The following is a 15,652-nucleotide window of genomic DNA, read 5'->3' on the forward strand; positions in this document are numbered from 1 at the left end:
GTACTATTTTTGCGTGCGATCAGGTGAGTTACCTGGCGATGCAGGACAGTGTAGACGGTGATCCCTGCAAGTTTGTGTTGTGGTCTCGTGGTTCGGCAGAGCGCTTCACGCTGCAGGCGTCCTCCGCCAGCATCAAGCTGACCTGGGTGGAGACCATTGCCACCCTGCTGGACGCCCAGAACAACTTCCTGTCAGGTGAGTACATTCTCAAATCTCCCTCCAAAACATCCTGGAATCTCTGAAACTCTCCTTTAAATAATAAAAAAAAATCCTCATCCTGGACCTTCCTGAATTGTCAAATCTACCTTAACCATTCTTGAATCTCTGACAACATCCTTCAGTCTCCCTAAACCTTCCTTGAATCTCCCTGAAACTTATTTTTATTTGTCTGAAACACTTTGAATATCCTTGAATTCACGAAATCACCCTGGAATCTCTCTGAAACATCCTTAAATCACCTCCAGTGCTGACATCTGGATTTAATCTGGTTTAGTCATACATGAATCATACCTGATCCTGGGTCTGTGTCCACAGCTCTTCAGTCTCCCATTGAGTACCAGAGGAAGGAGGGTGGGATCTCTGTGACCCGCCCTCTGTCATCAGGGCGACCGCCGTCGGCCCCGCCCACGCCCAATGGTCACGCTCCTCAGCCTCCTCCTGACAGCGAGCAGGACGACCAGGTTCGGATTCGTCGTCCTTTTTTGACGTCTGGACAGGCGACTTGATTTTTAACGTTCAGGTTGGAGGTAAAAACAGCTCCAGATGATAGCTGATGATGTGACCTTTGACCCCTCAGGAGCTGGTGCTGGTGCTGCAGGACTTCGTGGCGGTGCGGGAGGACGAGATCTCTGTGTTTCGGGGGGAGAAGGTTCAGATTCTGGCGTCCAACCAGCAGGGTCAGAGTCTGGTCTACCGGCCGGCCAACAGCGACTCGCCGGCCGCCGAGGGCTGGGTCGCACGCAGCGTGCTCAACACACACTGACACACAGAAATACACAAAGACACACACTGACAGCAGGGTCAGGGTCTGGTTTACTGCGAGTACACACACACTGACTCAAAATACTGCACGCTAACGGGGCCAAAGGCATGCTGGGAAATTCTTTCATGATGGTTTACTCTGTGGAAAGTGGAGCTCACACCAAAATATCTCAGCATTCATGCTCCACAGAGGCTGAAGGCTTCCTGCAGCGCCACCATCAGGACAAACTCTGCATTTCATCATGAGTCTTAGTTCACAGCAAACAGGATTGTGGGGCTGCAACTAATGATTCTTGCCATTATCAATTAATTTACCTTTTATTCTCCTCATAAATTGATTTGTTCTAAAAACTCACAACTTCCTAAAACCCAACATGACGTCTTTAATTTGCTTCTTTTATCTGATTGACAGGTCATCACCAAACATATTCCCTTTATTTTCACATAAGAGAAAGAAAAGCTGAGAAATTCAAACTAAGGGCTAATCCAACTAACAGATGGCATTCTGTAATTTGATTGGATGCTTACTGACCACTAAAGACAGGCATTTAAAAACAGTCCACAAGAGGCCAACAGAAAAATAAAGCATTAAACTCACTCACTGTGAGAAGTGTACTCTGCTGCCCCCTACAGGCAGGGATGGCACATGACAACACAGGCCTTTTACAAAGACCTACAAACGTCCTGCTTCCCCATCAACACGTCAAGAGTTCAAAGTCCTGCTAGCGGCTAGTGCTAGCCTGCAGCCACAATATTGAAATACTGGACAGAACAAACAACATCCGGATGATTTTTCTTTTCTCAATCTTACCAGAGGTGGAGTTTGTCCTGACGGGGGTGCTAAAGAAGTGTTTACCAACATCTTTGGCCGGCGAGCCTTTTAAATGAAGCAGTTATTGATTAATAGTTCATGCTACCAAATGTCAGAAAATAGTGAGAAAAAGTTCCCGAATCCTAAAGTGACATCTTACAACAGCTTGACCAGCAGTCCAGAGCCAAAAATATTCAATTTGTAATGATGTAAAACAGAGAAAAGTAACAAAGTATTACATTTGGGAAGCTGAAACCAGAGAACGTCCATTTCTATGGTTCTCTATGGTTCTACAGGTTCTCCAAGACTTTTCTGTGGCAGAGCATGTTTTTCTATCCTGCTCGTCATTTGGACCCCTCAGATTTATCTTGTGATCACTTATTGGGGTCCTGACCCTCGTTTTTAGGCTCCACATTCAGAACTGTGGCCGAGAGGTTTCCTAACACACTTTATGCCCTGATTACCTGCCAGTATTAATCACACACACACACACACACACACACACAAACTCCCAGCAGCAGGTACTGTTAATCTCCTCCCTCCTTCCTGGTGCTTCAACACTCAGCCAAAAGACACCTCTGTCCTCACCTCGTCCAATCAGACGATGCCGTCAGGTCGGCCTCCAGTTTACTGCCCCGAGCAACCAATCGCACTCTGATGACATCACAAACTGTTTCCTGTGGGTCAGTGGGAGGGAGACCACGTGACCACATCATCATCACCGCCACCATCAACAACAACAGACTGGGATTCCAGGAAGCTGCGGTTGCCTAGCAACAAGAGACAGTTAAAAAAAATAAAAAACAAAAGCCTCCTGGAAGAGAAGAGGTGAAAGGACCCGTCAGCCAATCAGAACTGAGCTCTCTGCGTGACATCCTGTTAATAGTGTGTATAAACAGACTGAGAACACACACACACACTCCATGTACACACCACTGCTTTGATGAAGATGAGGAAGAGGAAGATGATTAATTATGATGATTATGATAATTAAGAATAATAGAATCTGTTTTTCACCTCAATAGACGAAAAAAGAGAGAAACTGTTTGTCATATTAATGTTTGTGTGTCAGAGAGCGAGCGAGCGTGTGTGTGTGTGTGTGTGTGTGTTAGTGACGCCGTCCTGTGTGTGTGTGTGTGTGTGTGTTTTTCCACAGACAGTTAGGTGGTGTCCCGGTGTAGCGTTGCCATGTGTTTGCGGTGACACCTGTTTCTTTTGTCTTTTTAGCGAACCAGAGCTGCCTCCGCCCCCCCCATGCCCTCCCCTCTCCACCTCCTCTCCCCTCTCCACCCCCCAGCACCACCTCCTCCCGCTCCCCACCTCCATGGCGGCCCCCGTGCATGCAGCTCTGGTTAGTTTGGATATTCTGATTATGCATTTCTTGTTTCTGTATATAGACCAGACCTCCAACTGCTACTCCACTAACTCCGGACACTGAAACTGTCTGTCTCTCTGTCCGCCCGTCTGTCTGTCTGACAGACAGACAGCAGCATCTCAACCTACTGTGACTGTCTGTTTCTACTAAACCTGAAGCTGTAACCTTCAACACGCTCTCTATCTGTCTCTCTACCTGTCTCTCTCTCTACCTCTCTGTCTCTCTTTCTCTGTTTCTCTGGTGCCATTCTCAGACAACACCCCGGTCCTTAAGGAGCTACGCAGCCTGTCAAGTGCACTACTGAGGGGTTAAGGTGGCAAGTGGTGCACTATGAAGGGTGCAGAGAGAGAAATAGCAAACTATAAAGGGTTTAAGGTGGAACGCTGCCTTCAAATGGAGCTCACGAGGTTGTATTTCTGGAAACGAGTCGACAATATGCTTGGTGTTGGTTGTGTTAAGGGCAACACACACTGGTGCAAGCTGGTTGGTTAAAAACGCGATGAACAGATGAAACATTCATGTAAGAAGTGACATTTCATTCAAAGGTGGTCGTCAGCCCAAAGCTTGTGTTAACACGTCAAAACTCCATCATTTATAGCCAGCTGGCTTTCTGCCCATTCATTAAAAACACGTCCTCATTATTTTGACTCTACGGTAAAACAACGTGCATCATGTTTCAGTCAATACGTACCTGCTGTTGCGAATTGGCTTTATACAAACAGCACTTTTAGCAGACATGGTAGCAAACGACGTGACGCTACATGATGTGGCCAGTGTGTGTTGCATTTAAATGTAGTTTAATACAGCATTCATGTCATGTGGGAGTTACAGCGATTACCAGTTCCTGACATGTAATTAGTGTTCACGCCAACATCCAACAAGTCACATGATCAAAACCTCTGATGTATCCAAGCTGGCACTAACTGATACAGAAGTGCCTGAAGAAGCAAACGAACACGGACTCCTCGAGTCCTGCTTTGTTGACCATGCACAGTATTTTTTAACCCTCATACAAGCAACTCTGCAACCATGAAGTTGTCTTAACGGTCCCACGACGCTGACGCTCACAAGTCATCTCACATCCCACATAACATGAACACGGCATTAGTCAGGTGACACGACAAAAAGGACGCGACCTTCTCACGATGGAAAATGATTCTGTCTTCGACGTGTCAGTGTTGTGATTAGGAATGCAAAAAAAAAGAAAAAAGTAGAAAAGTGATATCTACGGGGTCCAACATTTTTAAAAAACGTCTGCAGCTTGTGAACTCGGAGTGCACCGGAAGGATTTAGGACGGATTGTAGCGCACTCCAAAGGGCACAACATGGTGCTCGTGCACTCTGAATGGAATGAGGAGGAAAGGAGTACATTATGAAGAGTTTAAGGTGGAATGTAGTGCACTATTGAGGGTTTCGGGTGAAAGTTGGTGCACTATGAAGGGTTTAGGGTGCAACGAGGTGCACTAAGGAAGATTTTGAAGTGGCACGCTACTAAGAGTTTCAACTCAAACATAGTGCACGATGAAGGGTTTAAGGTGGAAGGTGGTGCATTGAGCAGGGTTAAAGGTGGAAAATAGCACACTATGGAGGGCCTGAGGTGGGAGGTAGGATACTATGCAGGATGTAGCATTGAAACCGGGGCACTATGAAAGGTTTAAGGTGGGAGGTAGTGTACTATGGCAGGTTTGGGGTGGAAAATAGTGCACTACAGAGGGCGTAGGGTGCTGTTTGAGACCTAGCCTTGTTGCCGATTGGCAAACTCAACTAACCAATCAAACAGTGTTATTTGTACAGAACTAACAGCTGCTAACTGACTGCTAACAGCTCTCTGTCGTTGTTTGTAATAAACTTCATTTTTCATCCAAAACTATGTGGATGTGGTATTTTTCTGCGTGTGTGTGGATGATGGACCTCGTGCATCTCGTTGTCAGGAGCCTTGGCTCAACAACAAACCTGCATTATATAACTGATTATATTTGATCATGTTGTTCATGTTGCAGTAATGACCGGTTACTGCTCTGTGGTCTTATCGTGTGTCATATAACATAACACGACTGATTTGAAGCTTGAAGCGAGCTTGAACTCTGCTCTCTGGTGTCAAAGTCTACGTAAACCATCTATCGCACATATGACAGATGATCACAATCCTTCCTTTTCTGGTGCAACACTTAACCCGTAAACATAATCTTCAGGGAGTTACCCAATCCAAATCACTTGCATGCTTACGTTCAGTGGTTTGTCAGATACAATGTCAACATGACTCAAGATAGGACGGCAACCCAGCAAATAAATCCTGATAACAGCAGCTGTAAAGCACTTAACTCATTGAGCCAATTATACAGCCAGAGGCGAGGCTGAGCTGTCTGTTCTGTTCGAAGGTTCAGACTCTGTCGTTCTCATATCTGCTGACATTTCACACACAAAAAAAATCAATTATCTAAAATAAGAGGAAATATCAATGCTGGACCGAGACACATTAATCCAAACTCTAACCCAGACCACCGAGTGACAATATCGAGAAATTAGGTGTTTTATTTCAGCGTTGTTTTTTTTATTTGCTAAAATTTATAGATTTTTCATAAAGAGAAATAAATGTCAGGTCAGAATGACGGACCACAAGTTCATCGATATTAAGAGAGAATAAATAATATTAAATTATAATATTATATAATAATAAATTGAGAATTAAAGCCACAACGATTGACAAAAACAAACTAGCTAATGTTTTTGGGATTTTTTTTAACCAAAAATCTAAAATGTGAGGATTTTCTGCTTTTCAATAAACTGAGTATTTTGGGTTTTGGACAAAAAAAAGACGTTCAAAGACAGAAACTTTCTCAGGAATTTTTATTTTATTTATTTTTTATGGACAAAAACTATTAATTGAGAAAATAATCTGCAGATTAATCAATGATAAAAATCATAGTTGGTTGCAGGCATAGTGAGAATATTTTGATATGTTGGAATTTAAAGCTTTTATGTATAAATAAACAGGTTTAAACAAAGTTGCACAAATTTCACTTATTTAGTTTATGAGCAGAGTTCACAGACGGATTTAGACCGTGATAATGTGAACAGTAATGTGTGCTGCCTGTCATCGTCTGGTCACAGGTAATCAGATTTGGGTTCAAGGATTCTTCACGTTCGTGCACGTTCACTTTCAAATTAAAAGCAGTTTAAAACAGATAATTAATTTAGATTTGCACTAAAATAGAGTCGACTGTGTCTCAGCTGAAACGGTTCACGCGGTGAACATTGAAGCCAGTGTTCGGTGAACAGTGATGTCATTGTTCACTGAGTGAGCACTGGGATCATGTCACGCTCTAAGTAGGTCAGATGCAGCCAGACGACCGCACAGTATTTTATTGTGAAAAGTAGTGAAGAGGGAAGTTCACAGCAGGACAGTTACGCAATCCACAAAGTTTGTTTCTTTCTTAGTTTTCTGGCACCTGCAGGTCATCACGTACTTGCTGACGAAGGCTACATAAGATCGGCGCTGTCAGTCTGTGTTCAGAGGCTGACGGGCTGCAGCAGTGCATGCTGGTAAAAAAAACGAGGCTTGTTTGTCCGGAGAGGAACATGCAGTCAATATTTGCAAAAAATGGATCAGAAACTCCAGAGCCGGTACAAGCTCAAGTCAGCGGTGAGTTTGACTGTTAAAAAGTCTCAGACAGTTGTGCAATTGTTTTAAAGGGTCTATAAAACATTAAATCTGCTGTTTTTAAGTTGAAATAATCTGTTCACAACTATTATGTCATTTACGCATTTTTCTTAATACTTGTTTTTGCATTTCTTTGTCAGATGTTAGTTATCAGAATATCATTTAAACTGATGAGGAAAATAATCAGCAGTATGTGACAGTATGACAATTTTTCTACATGTTTTTGATGTTTGTTTGTATTTTTGATGTTGAAATGTATGAAATATACGTATCTTTAATGCATTTACTTTATTTGATTTTATCTTTACATTTTTATCTTATCTCTGAGTGACCTAAAACTTCCAGTGAAAACAAAGCAAAGATCAATGTAGCAAACAAAACCCAAACCAAGGGAGTTCAAAACAAGCAAAGCATGAGGAAATCAATAAAATCAAATGCCTTCAAATGGAGCTCATGAGTCAATAAATCAAAATCCAAAATCACAGAGTCTCAGAGGAAAAACTCACAGTGACAGGAACACTTGACAGCACAGGGATGAAGACGAACTGACATGGACACACGAGGGAGGAGAAGTAATGAGGCACAGGTGAAACAAATCAAACAGTCACATGAGCAGGAAAACACAGGAAGTACAGCAGAAGCTGACACATGAGGTGAACATTCAGCATAAAACAGGAAGTCACACAAGCAAATTAAGCGGCTCATAACAGGTTTGCAGAAAAACAATGAACAATATCAGTTTAAGGTAAAAAAAAACCTGTGTGACCTTTGACCTTCAGGCTCCATCCCTTCCTGGCTGCAGGGCACTCTGCTGAGGAACGGGCCCGGCCTTTTCTCTGTCGGCAGCAACCAGTACAACCACTGGTTTGACGGCCTGTCCCTGATCCACAGCTTCACCTTCAGCGATGGTGAGACTCTCCGCAGACACACCAGCAGAATTAAGATTGATATCACCATGACAACATCATCTCACCACCGTGCCGATGTTTACACGGCATTTAAAATCTCATGGTAGAAAAGTTCAGCTTACTGCTGCATGACGTGAAAATGCAAAGGGAAGCTCTGGTACCTGGTGTTATTCCAGGTGTTCACAGCTGGGATGTTGTTTCAGGTGAGGTGACTTACAGGAGTAAGTTTCTGAGGAGTGAAACCTACAAACGGAACATCAAGGCCGACAGGATTGTCGTCTCTGAGTTTGGAACCATGATCTACCCGGATCCCTGCAAAAACATCTTTTCCAGGTACAGACCATCCAGGATAATGGAGATACCTTTGTTTCAGTCCATCCAGGACATGTTGAGATCTGTTTCAGTCCACGCAGGATAAGTCTGTTCAATGTACAGTCCCCAGGACACATAGAGATCTGTTTCTGTTTATCTAAGACATGTATAGACCTGTTGAGTCCATCGACCTGCTTTAATCCATTCAACACAAGCAAATTTCTTCCAAGACAGATAAAATCCAGTCCATCCAGGACCTGCAGAACTCTGTTTCAGTCTACCAAGGACATGGACGATCTGTTTCTGTCCATATAAGATACATACAGATTTACTTTTGCCCATCTCAGATATAATAGATCTGTATCAGTTCATCCAAAAGGTAGAAACTAGTGTTGTGACGTTCACGAACGAACTGGTTCTTTTGAACGGCTCATTAACATGAACGATGGGAACCGAGTCGCAGCTGGGAACTGTTCTTTTTTTTTTTTTCCGGGTTACATGGGGAGGAGCGCGGCCCAGCTGCGCGCCGCTTATTAGATATGCAAATAGCATCACGCCACCTTGTGCACGCTGCCTTCACGTGAGTGCGTCAAATAACGTTACAATCAATATTTCAGAATAATTTAAACTCATATTGGTGGGATATCTAAATTCATTCCTCCCAGTGGTTATTTCCAAGATAAAATGTTGAAAATGTCTTCAGTCCATCTCGTAGACACAAAGATCTGTTTCAACTCATCAAGAACATACAGATCTGTGTTAGTCATCCAGGACATGTAGAAATGTCCTGATAAGAGTGTCTTTCCTTTCAGTAAAGTCGTCATATTTTCACTTGTGGTGTCATAAAGCTGCAGAATGGGTCTTCCATTTCAAGGTAAAACAGCTCCTGTTAGACAACAGCTAACATTAGCATCCGACCGCTTCGTAGCTAACATTACCGTTTAAGATAAGTGTAAATTCATTCTGAAATATCAACGCACATCTTGGACACATTAATTTAAGCCTGGATTAAAACACAATGGAGCTTCACTGCTTTTATCATTTCTTGTACTGTCTGGAACAAGTAAAACTGACAGCAAACTGACACCCAAACACTTTTCTCACACTCTCACAAGGACGTTCACACACCTCAGGAACATCATCCCTGACTTCACCGACAACAACCTGATCAACATCATTCGCTACGGTCAGGACTACTACGCCTCCTCCGAGGTCAACTACATGAACCAGATTGATCCTGCGACCTTGGAAACTGTTGGCAGGGTAAGTAAGTCTCCACCTGCCTCTACACCTGAAGCTCACTGTCACTGATCCCAAACTTATCACATGCTGCCAAATTCCAGATGAACTACAGGGACCATATTGCTCTGAATTTGGCGACGGCTCACCCTCACTATGACGACGAGGGCAACACCTACAACATGGGCACCACCATCATGGGCCTTGGTAAGCCCAAATACGTGATCTTCAAGGTTCCAGCTGATGCTTCAGGTACGGTGATCACAGTAATCTGATCTGACTTCAAAACCTTCAGAAATCTCAAAGACACAGGGTTCATATTGATGTCAGACTACAGTGAGGGAACGAGACTCTTTATGTCTGTTATCATTTGCAGAAATAAAGTTGCCACAGCTCCAGAAGTCGTGTCTTTATCTAATCTCTCTAATTACAGCACTGAGTGTAATTGTTCTCCGATGCTGCAATCAGACCGTCAGATCAAAATGGCACAGAAATAAACCTGCTATCAGTAAAGTTACACCGCGTTCGGCGGCGTGACAGACGATTGCTGTAATCTGCATCGTAACTCGCTGTATTTACAGTCCACTCTGAAGTCATTATGTAATCAGGATGCCTGGTTTCCCTGTTTCAGGTTAAAGGATTAAAGATTCCTAATTGAGGAATCGAGGATTAGGCTCACTGTCAGAGAGGAAAACTCATACATACATACTCAAACTTGAGGTGTTAATAAAGTTGGAATTTGGAGAAAGAGTTTTGGAAATATATGTCCTAATTGTCTTAATATTATGTTCTGGACCAAATACCACATGTTGCTGGAGAAATCTAAAAAAGGTTATTGCGTAAGTTTAGTTATCAAACAGCCTCTTGTGGGCACCATGGATACCAAATTCCATCAAATTAGAATTTGTGCCATGTCTGACATGTACTGTTAAATACTGAGAGTTGAACTGACTCTCTGCGATTGGCCGGCCTTCACTGTCACAGAATAATATCACCTGTCACCACATCAACCTGCTGTCCACCACTAGACGTCAGGTTTACAGACACTTGGCTTCTCTTTCATGGCCCCTTTAAAAGTTCACACCTGACACCCCACAGCTTTTATTGCAAACTAAATAAAAGATGCCTCAAATTCATCCTTTAATCTGACAATAATAATAGAAGTAATAGTTAAACTATTGCATTGTTCGTTTCAGATAAAGAACATAAGAAGCCGGCGCTGAGAAAAGTTCAGCAGGTCTGTTCAATTCCGTTCCGTTCCACTCTGTTCCCGAGCTACTTCCACAGCTTCGGCATGACCGACAACTACATCGTGTTTGTGGAGCAGCCCTTCAAACTGGACATCGTGAAACTGGCCACCGCCTACTTCAGAGGGGTCAACTGGGGAAACTGCCTCAAATTCGATGCGGATGACATCGTAAGCCTCCCACTTTTATGCACCGTTGACAGAACAGTGACGGTGGTTTCCACTTTTTATCTACAATTAAAATTAACAGATCAAAATAAATCAACATCATCAAAATAGGCAAAATAAATCTGGTAAAACCCTAAACCTGAGCTATGTGGCACCTTTCTTACAGAAAATGGTGTAATGTTGTAACTTGAAAGCAAGCAAGTAACTCAGGTTTGTTCCCACCTGATGAATGTCAGTCCAACAGTGACTCTCTTTTAGCTCTGTTTTGGTCTCAGCCAGCTGAGGGAAATATCTATGATCTATATCTGAACTATTCTAACCATTAAACTATTAAATCATCTGTTATTGGGCTCAAAAATCTTAGCTGGGTGTTGACATGAGACACAAAAAGCTTCCAGTATGATCCTGTAGGACGTGTAACAGACAAAACAGGTTTAAACTGTGCGTGTTTTTGGCAGCGAGGGCTGTCGGGTGTCTGAAATATCTTTGCTTAGATTTAAAAAAAACAAACTGTCCATAGCAACACCATATGACAACTCTCTGAGACAGAGCAGACGGACAGTATAACTGTGCCTTTCCTTCCCAGACCTTGTTCCACGTCATCAACAGAGAGACGGGAAAGGCGGTGTCCACCCGTTTCTACACTGACGCCCTGGTAGTTTTCCACCACATCAATGCGTACGAGGACGACGGCCACGTGGTGTTTGATTTTATCTGCTACAAGGACAGCAAGCTGTACGACATGTTTTACATCCAAAACATGACGCAGGAGACGAGCAGCTTCATCGAGTCCAACAAAGATTTCTCTCCGCCGGCCTGCAAGAGGTTCGTGGTGCCGCTTAACGTCGACAGGGTAAAGTTAGACAACAAAACACTGCCCAAAACACTTGCATTGATTTCCGCTTTATCGGTTCATGAATTGCATGTCTGCATGAAGAGTTTGTGGTGATGTTTTTTTCCAGGAAACTCCCAGAGGATCGAATCTGGTGACTCTGAGAGACACGACAGCCCAAGCAGTGATGCAGGAGGACGGCTCGATCTACTGCCAGCCGGACACTCTGTTTGAAGGTTCATTATTATCATTATTGCTATCATTATTAAAACAGGGTTGAATCCTCCAAAACTAACGGGTCTGATTCCTCCTCAGGTCTGGAGATGCCAGGGATCAACTACAACTTCAACGCTAAAAAGTACAGATACTTCTACGGCTCCAGGATGGATTGGTCTCCTCGTCCCAACAAGGTGAAACACCTCAGGCCGTTTCAGGCTTTGGTTCAATCAGTTGGGTTAATCACTGCTCACAGTTCTGAATTGATCAGTGATTCAAACAGGTCTGCTCACAATCCATCCAACAGCTGTTGAGACATTTCAGTCAAGACCAAAGTAGTTTGACCTCAACTTGGTTCTCTCCCCCGTGCAACAGATCGCCAAGTTTGACATTGTGACCAGGAAACACATCGAGTGGCAGCAGGACCGCTGCTACCCTTCAGAGCCGGTGTTTGTTGCCTCTCCGGGAGCTGTGGAGGAAGACGATGGTGAGGGCTTCGCTTTGTCCACCAAACCGCGGCAACTCTATCACTAACTTCAGTTTCGTGCATTTAAAAACTGCGGCGCAAGTGTCGTGAAAGCGCGAGGCTCGAAAGAATCATTCCTTCCCTGGTTCTGACTGTTTGTATTCTCCTTCTTGTAGGGGTCATCTTATCGTCCGTCATCTCTCCAGATCCAAACATTTCTCCGTTCATGCTCGTCCTCGATGCCAAAACCTTAGAGGAGCTCGCCCGAGCCTCCATCCCCGCCAGCGTCCACATGGACCTGCACGGATTCTTCATCCCTACCACCGCCTGACAGGCAGCGTGGCCGCGTTAACTTATTCCTTCACATACAGTTAGGCCCAAAAATATTTGCACAGTGACACAAGTTTTGTTATTTTAGCTGTTTAAGAAAACATATTCAGGATACAATTCTATAACCAACAGTGGTGGATGATCGCAGGATCCTTTCCCCTTCACAACATCCACTCAAGTAAAGAACACTCTCCAGGAAGTGGGTGTATCAGTATCTAAGTCTACCATAAAGAGAAGACTTCATGAGAGTAAATACAAAGGATTCAAAGGTGCAAACCATTAATCAGCCTCAAAAATAGAAGGGCCAGGGTTGACACCTGAAGAAGCCAGCCCAGTTCTGGAACAGCATTCTTTGGACAGATGAGACGAAGATCAACCTGTACCAGAATGATGGGATGAAGAAAGTTTGGAGAAGAACTGGAACAGCTCATGATCCAAAGCACAACACATCTTCTGTAGAACATGGTGGAGGCAGTGTGATGGCATGGGCACGCATGGCTTCCAATGGCGCTGGGTCACTTGTGTTTACTGATGATGTGAGAAAAGACAGACGCAGCCAGATGATCTCTGAAGTCTATAGGGACATACTTTCTGCTCAAAGTTGATTGGACGGCGCTTCACAGTACAGATGGACAATGATCCAAAACATACTGCAAAAGCAACCCAGGACCTTTTTAAGGCAAAGAAGTGGAACATTGTGCAATGTCCGAGTCAATCACCAGATCTCAACCCCATCGAGCAATTCACCTGCTTAAGACCCACAAACAAGCAACAACTGAAGACAGCCGCAGTAAAGGCCTCACAAAGGAGGAAACCCAGCGTTCAGTGATGTCCACGGGTTCAGGCAGTCGTTGCCTGCAAAGCATTCTCAACAAAATATTGAAAAGTAATATTTTACTGAGGGTTATGTTTATTTGTCCAATTACTTTTGAGCCTCAGAAATGAGGAGCGTTTATATAAAAATAGCTACAGTTCCTACATGTTTAATCATATATTTTTGTTCAACCCCTTGAATTAAACCTTAAAGTCTGCACTTCAATTCCAATGTGGTGGCATGCAGAGCCCAGATCATGAAGACTGTGTCACTGTCCAAATATTTCCGGGCCTCACTGTAAATCTGTAATATTCTGTTCTAGAGTCTACATTTTGACATTTTTTAACTTTTTTGAAGAGGTATCATTTAGTGTGCAGGACTTTTCTGCAGGATCATCCTCAGGACATATTTCTGCACAGTGGCAGAAAGACGCAATTTGTTTTTTTAAGAACTGTTTTTGTTTGTTTGCTGTTCGAATCTGTCGCCCTTCACTGCTAAACTTTAGGCTGAAGCTTTGTTTCTGAATGAACATGCAGGCTGCAGATACTCATCATATAAAATTTTACAAACAGCTTGACATGTTTGTGTTGATACAAAACTTTCGGGTTTTACATTAAAGCTTCATGTGAAAAAGTACAATCAGCTTTTGAATTACCAACATTAAACACTGCAGGTTCCTTTGTACTGAAATCACTGATGTATTTACTGTCTCTGAATCTTATGTTTTTATGAAGTTTTAAAATCCATTTTCAGGTTTATTTTTCTGTGCAGCAGAAAAACAAAGTTTGAATTGTCATGGGGAACAAAAAAATAAACCTGCTGCAACAGAAGAACTGAATCCAGACCAAATGCAATTTAAACGTTTTTTAATTTAAAGAAACTTCATGCTGCTTGTTGGACGAGGCATGCGGGGACGTTTCAGCTGATGGCTGGCGCAGAATAAAATGCGAAAAAATAAAATAAAATGCGATAAAAAATAAAAGCTCTGGAAAGCTTTCATTTTGATATTTCAAGGTCACATGCGACAGGAATGTTTTTGGAGTGTCGATATCTGGACTCGTCATAAAGCTGAAATGTTTGAGCTTTATTAACAAGCTGAAGTCTGGCCTCTGATATCAGGCTCAGTGACGCATTTCACAGCTGCAAATACTTCAATACACAGATGGTTGATTCTGAAAACCGGCAGACGGCCTGAAATCAGCTGCTGCGATCACTGTCCTGGAGGACTTCGAAGTGAACAGGAAGTACATGAGGCACATGAAAACACTTTAACATTTTAGCGCGTTCTTCCACAGGTTTTTACTGAATCTCTCAAGTCAAAACGAGCAGCTAAAGGAAAAACTCAAGGTCTCTGTTCATTTCTTCTAACTCAATACTTTCGGATAAACCGTTTAAAAATGCTAAATTACTGCCCAAATGAAAATGAATATATGAATGTTATTTTTCGTGCACTCCTGAACAGAGCAAAAACGCAGACCTCATGTCATTAAATTCACCAAGTGAAACCCAAACATTAAAAATTAAATTGCAAATTTAAGTTGATTTTTTTTTATTCTTAAGAAAATGAACATTTGTTTTGACAGCAGGATGCTCTCAGGCTTCATTTATGAAATCTGTCAAAATCAACTAATAAAAAAATGACGCCCCCCCAAAAAAATACCATTCAAATTTTGTTTTGACAAGAAGCTCAAACTCAGATGCAAAGGTGCAGTTTGCAACTCGCACACTGGCCACCGCTCCTTCATATCCTGTTTTAAGCACGGAGAGAAAAAACCCAACAAAAGGACCGTTCTTGTGTTTCCAAAGACGCTGTCGTGCATGACAACATTTTCAATGAGAGCTTCAAACAAACAAACATTGGTCGCTAATTTTTTTTTTTAAATCACGTTTTTATGAAATGAAATAAAACTTGATTTTTCAGATTTAGATTGTGTTGTAATATTGACACCAAGACTTCCATCATGTACGAACTCACATCCTAATGCTTCACTGTGAACGTTGTTGCTGTTCTGCAGATGTGAACAGGTCTGAACTGAAAACTCTCAATCTGCAGGTTTCATCAGAATCATGGGAATTTATTACATCAGCAGTTGCAGCAAAAACAGTTTAAAATCTTGCAGAGGTGACACCCTCTGTCACTCAAACTTCCCCCCTTCGCCCTCCGACACGGCCGACAAAGAACACGAGTCAGCTCTTTGAAGTCTTTAAAGTCGACACCGTTGCTCCTGCTGCTTCAATCATTTGGTGTTTTGTGAAGAAAAAAAAACAAAATGGGAAATAAAAGGACAAGTTT

General features: G+C 42.8%; 3 protein-coding genes across 3 annotated transcripts in view; 2 read left to right on the forward strand and 1 right to left on the reverse strand.

Moving 5' to 3' along the window:
• Positions 1-2,991, forward strand: part of LOC121627586 (kalirin-like) — a 35,720-nt gene extending 32,729 nt beyond the window's left edge. The window contains exons 55-57 of the mRNA XM_041966540.1: positions 24-195; positions 535-680; positions 797-2,991. Coding sequence (XP_041822474.1) covers positions 24-195; positions 535-680; positions 797-982 — 504 coding nt within the window. The 3' untranslated portion in view covers positions 983-2,991. The remainder of the gene's footprint in view (positions 1-23; positions 196-534; positions 681-796) is intronic.
• A 3,690-nt stretch (positions 2,992-6,681) lies between these two features.
• bco1l (beta-carotene oxygenase 1, like) lies at positions 6,682-14,309 on the forward strand. Its single transcript, XM_041966631.1, has 11 exons — positions 6,682-6,810; positions 7,608-7,736; positions 7,940-8,069; positions 9,164-9,311; positions 9,392-9,539; positions 10,484-10,704; positions 11,288-11,554; positions 11,664-11,769; positions 11,849-11,943; positions 12,125-12,236; positions 12,392-14,309. Exons 1-11 carry the CDS (start codon positions 6,705-6,707, stop codon positions 12,544-12,546), a joined length of 1,617 nt encoding a protein of 538 aa, XP_041822565.1. The 5' UTR covers positions 6,682-6,704; the 3' UTR covers positions 12,547-14,309.
• Positions 14,310-14,538: 229 nt separating this feature from the next.
• The window catches only part of eif5b (eukaryotic translation initiation factor 5B), a 13,699-nt gene continuing 12,585 nt past the window's right edge, over positions 14,539-15,652 (reverse strand). Inside the window, exon 26 of the mRNA XM_041966572.1 lies at positions 14,539-15,652. This exon is cut by the window's right edge and continues 541 nt beyond it. The gene's annotated coding sequence lies outside the window, so the exon portion shown is untranslated.

The sequence above is a fragment of the Chelmon rostratus genome, chromosome 24 (genome assembly GCF_017976325.1).
Source record: "Chelmon rostratus isolate fCheRos1 chromosome 24, fCheRos1.pri, whole genome shotgun sequence".
Classification (NCBI taxonomy): Eukaryota; Metazoa; Chordata; class Actinopteri; order Chaetodontiformes; family Chaetodontidae; genus Chelmon; species Chelmon rostratus.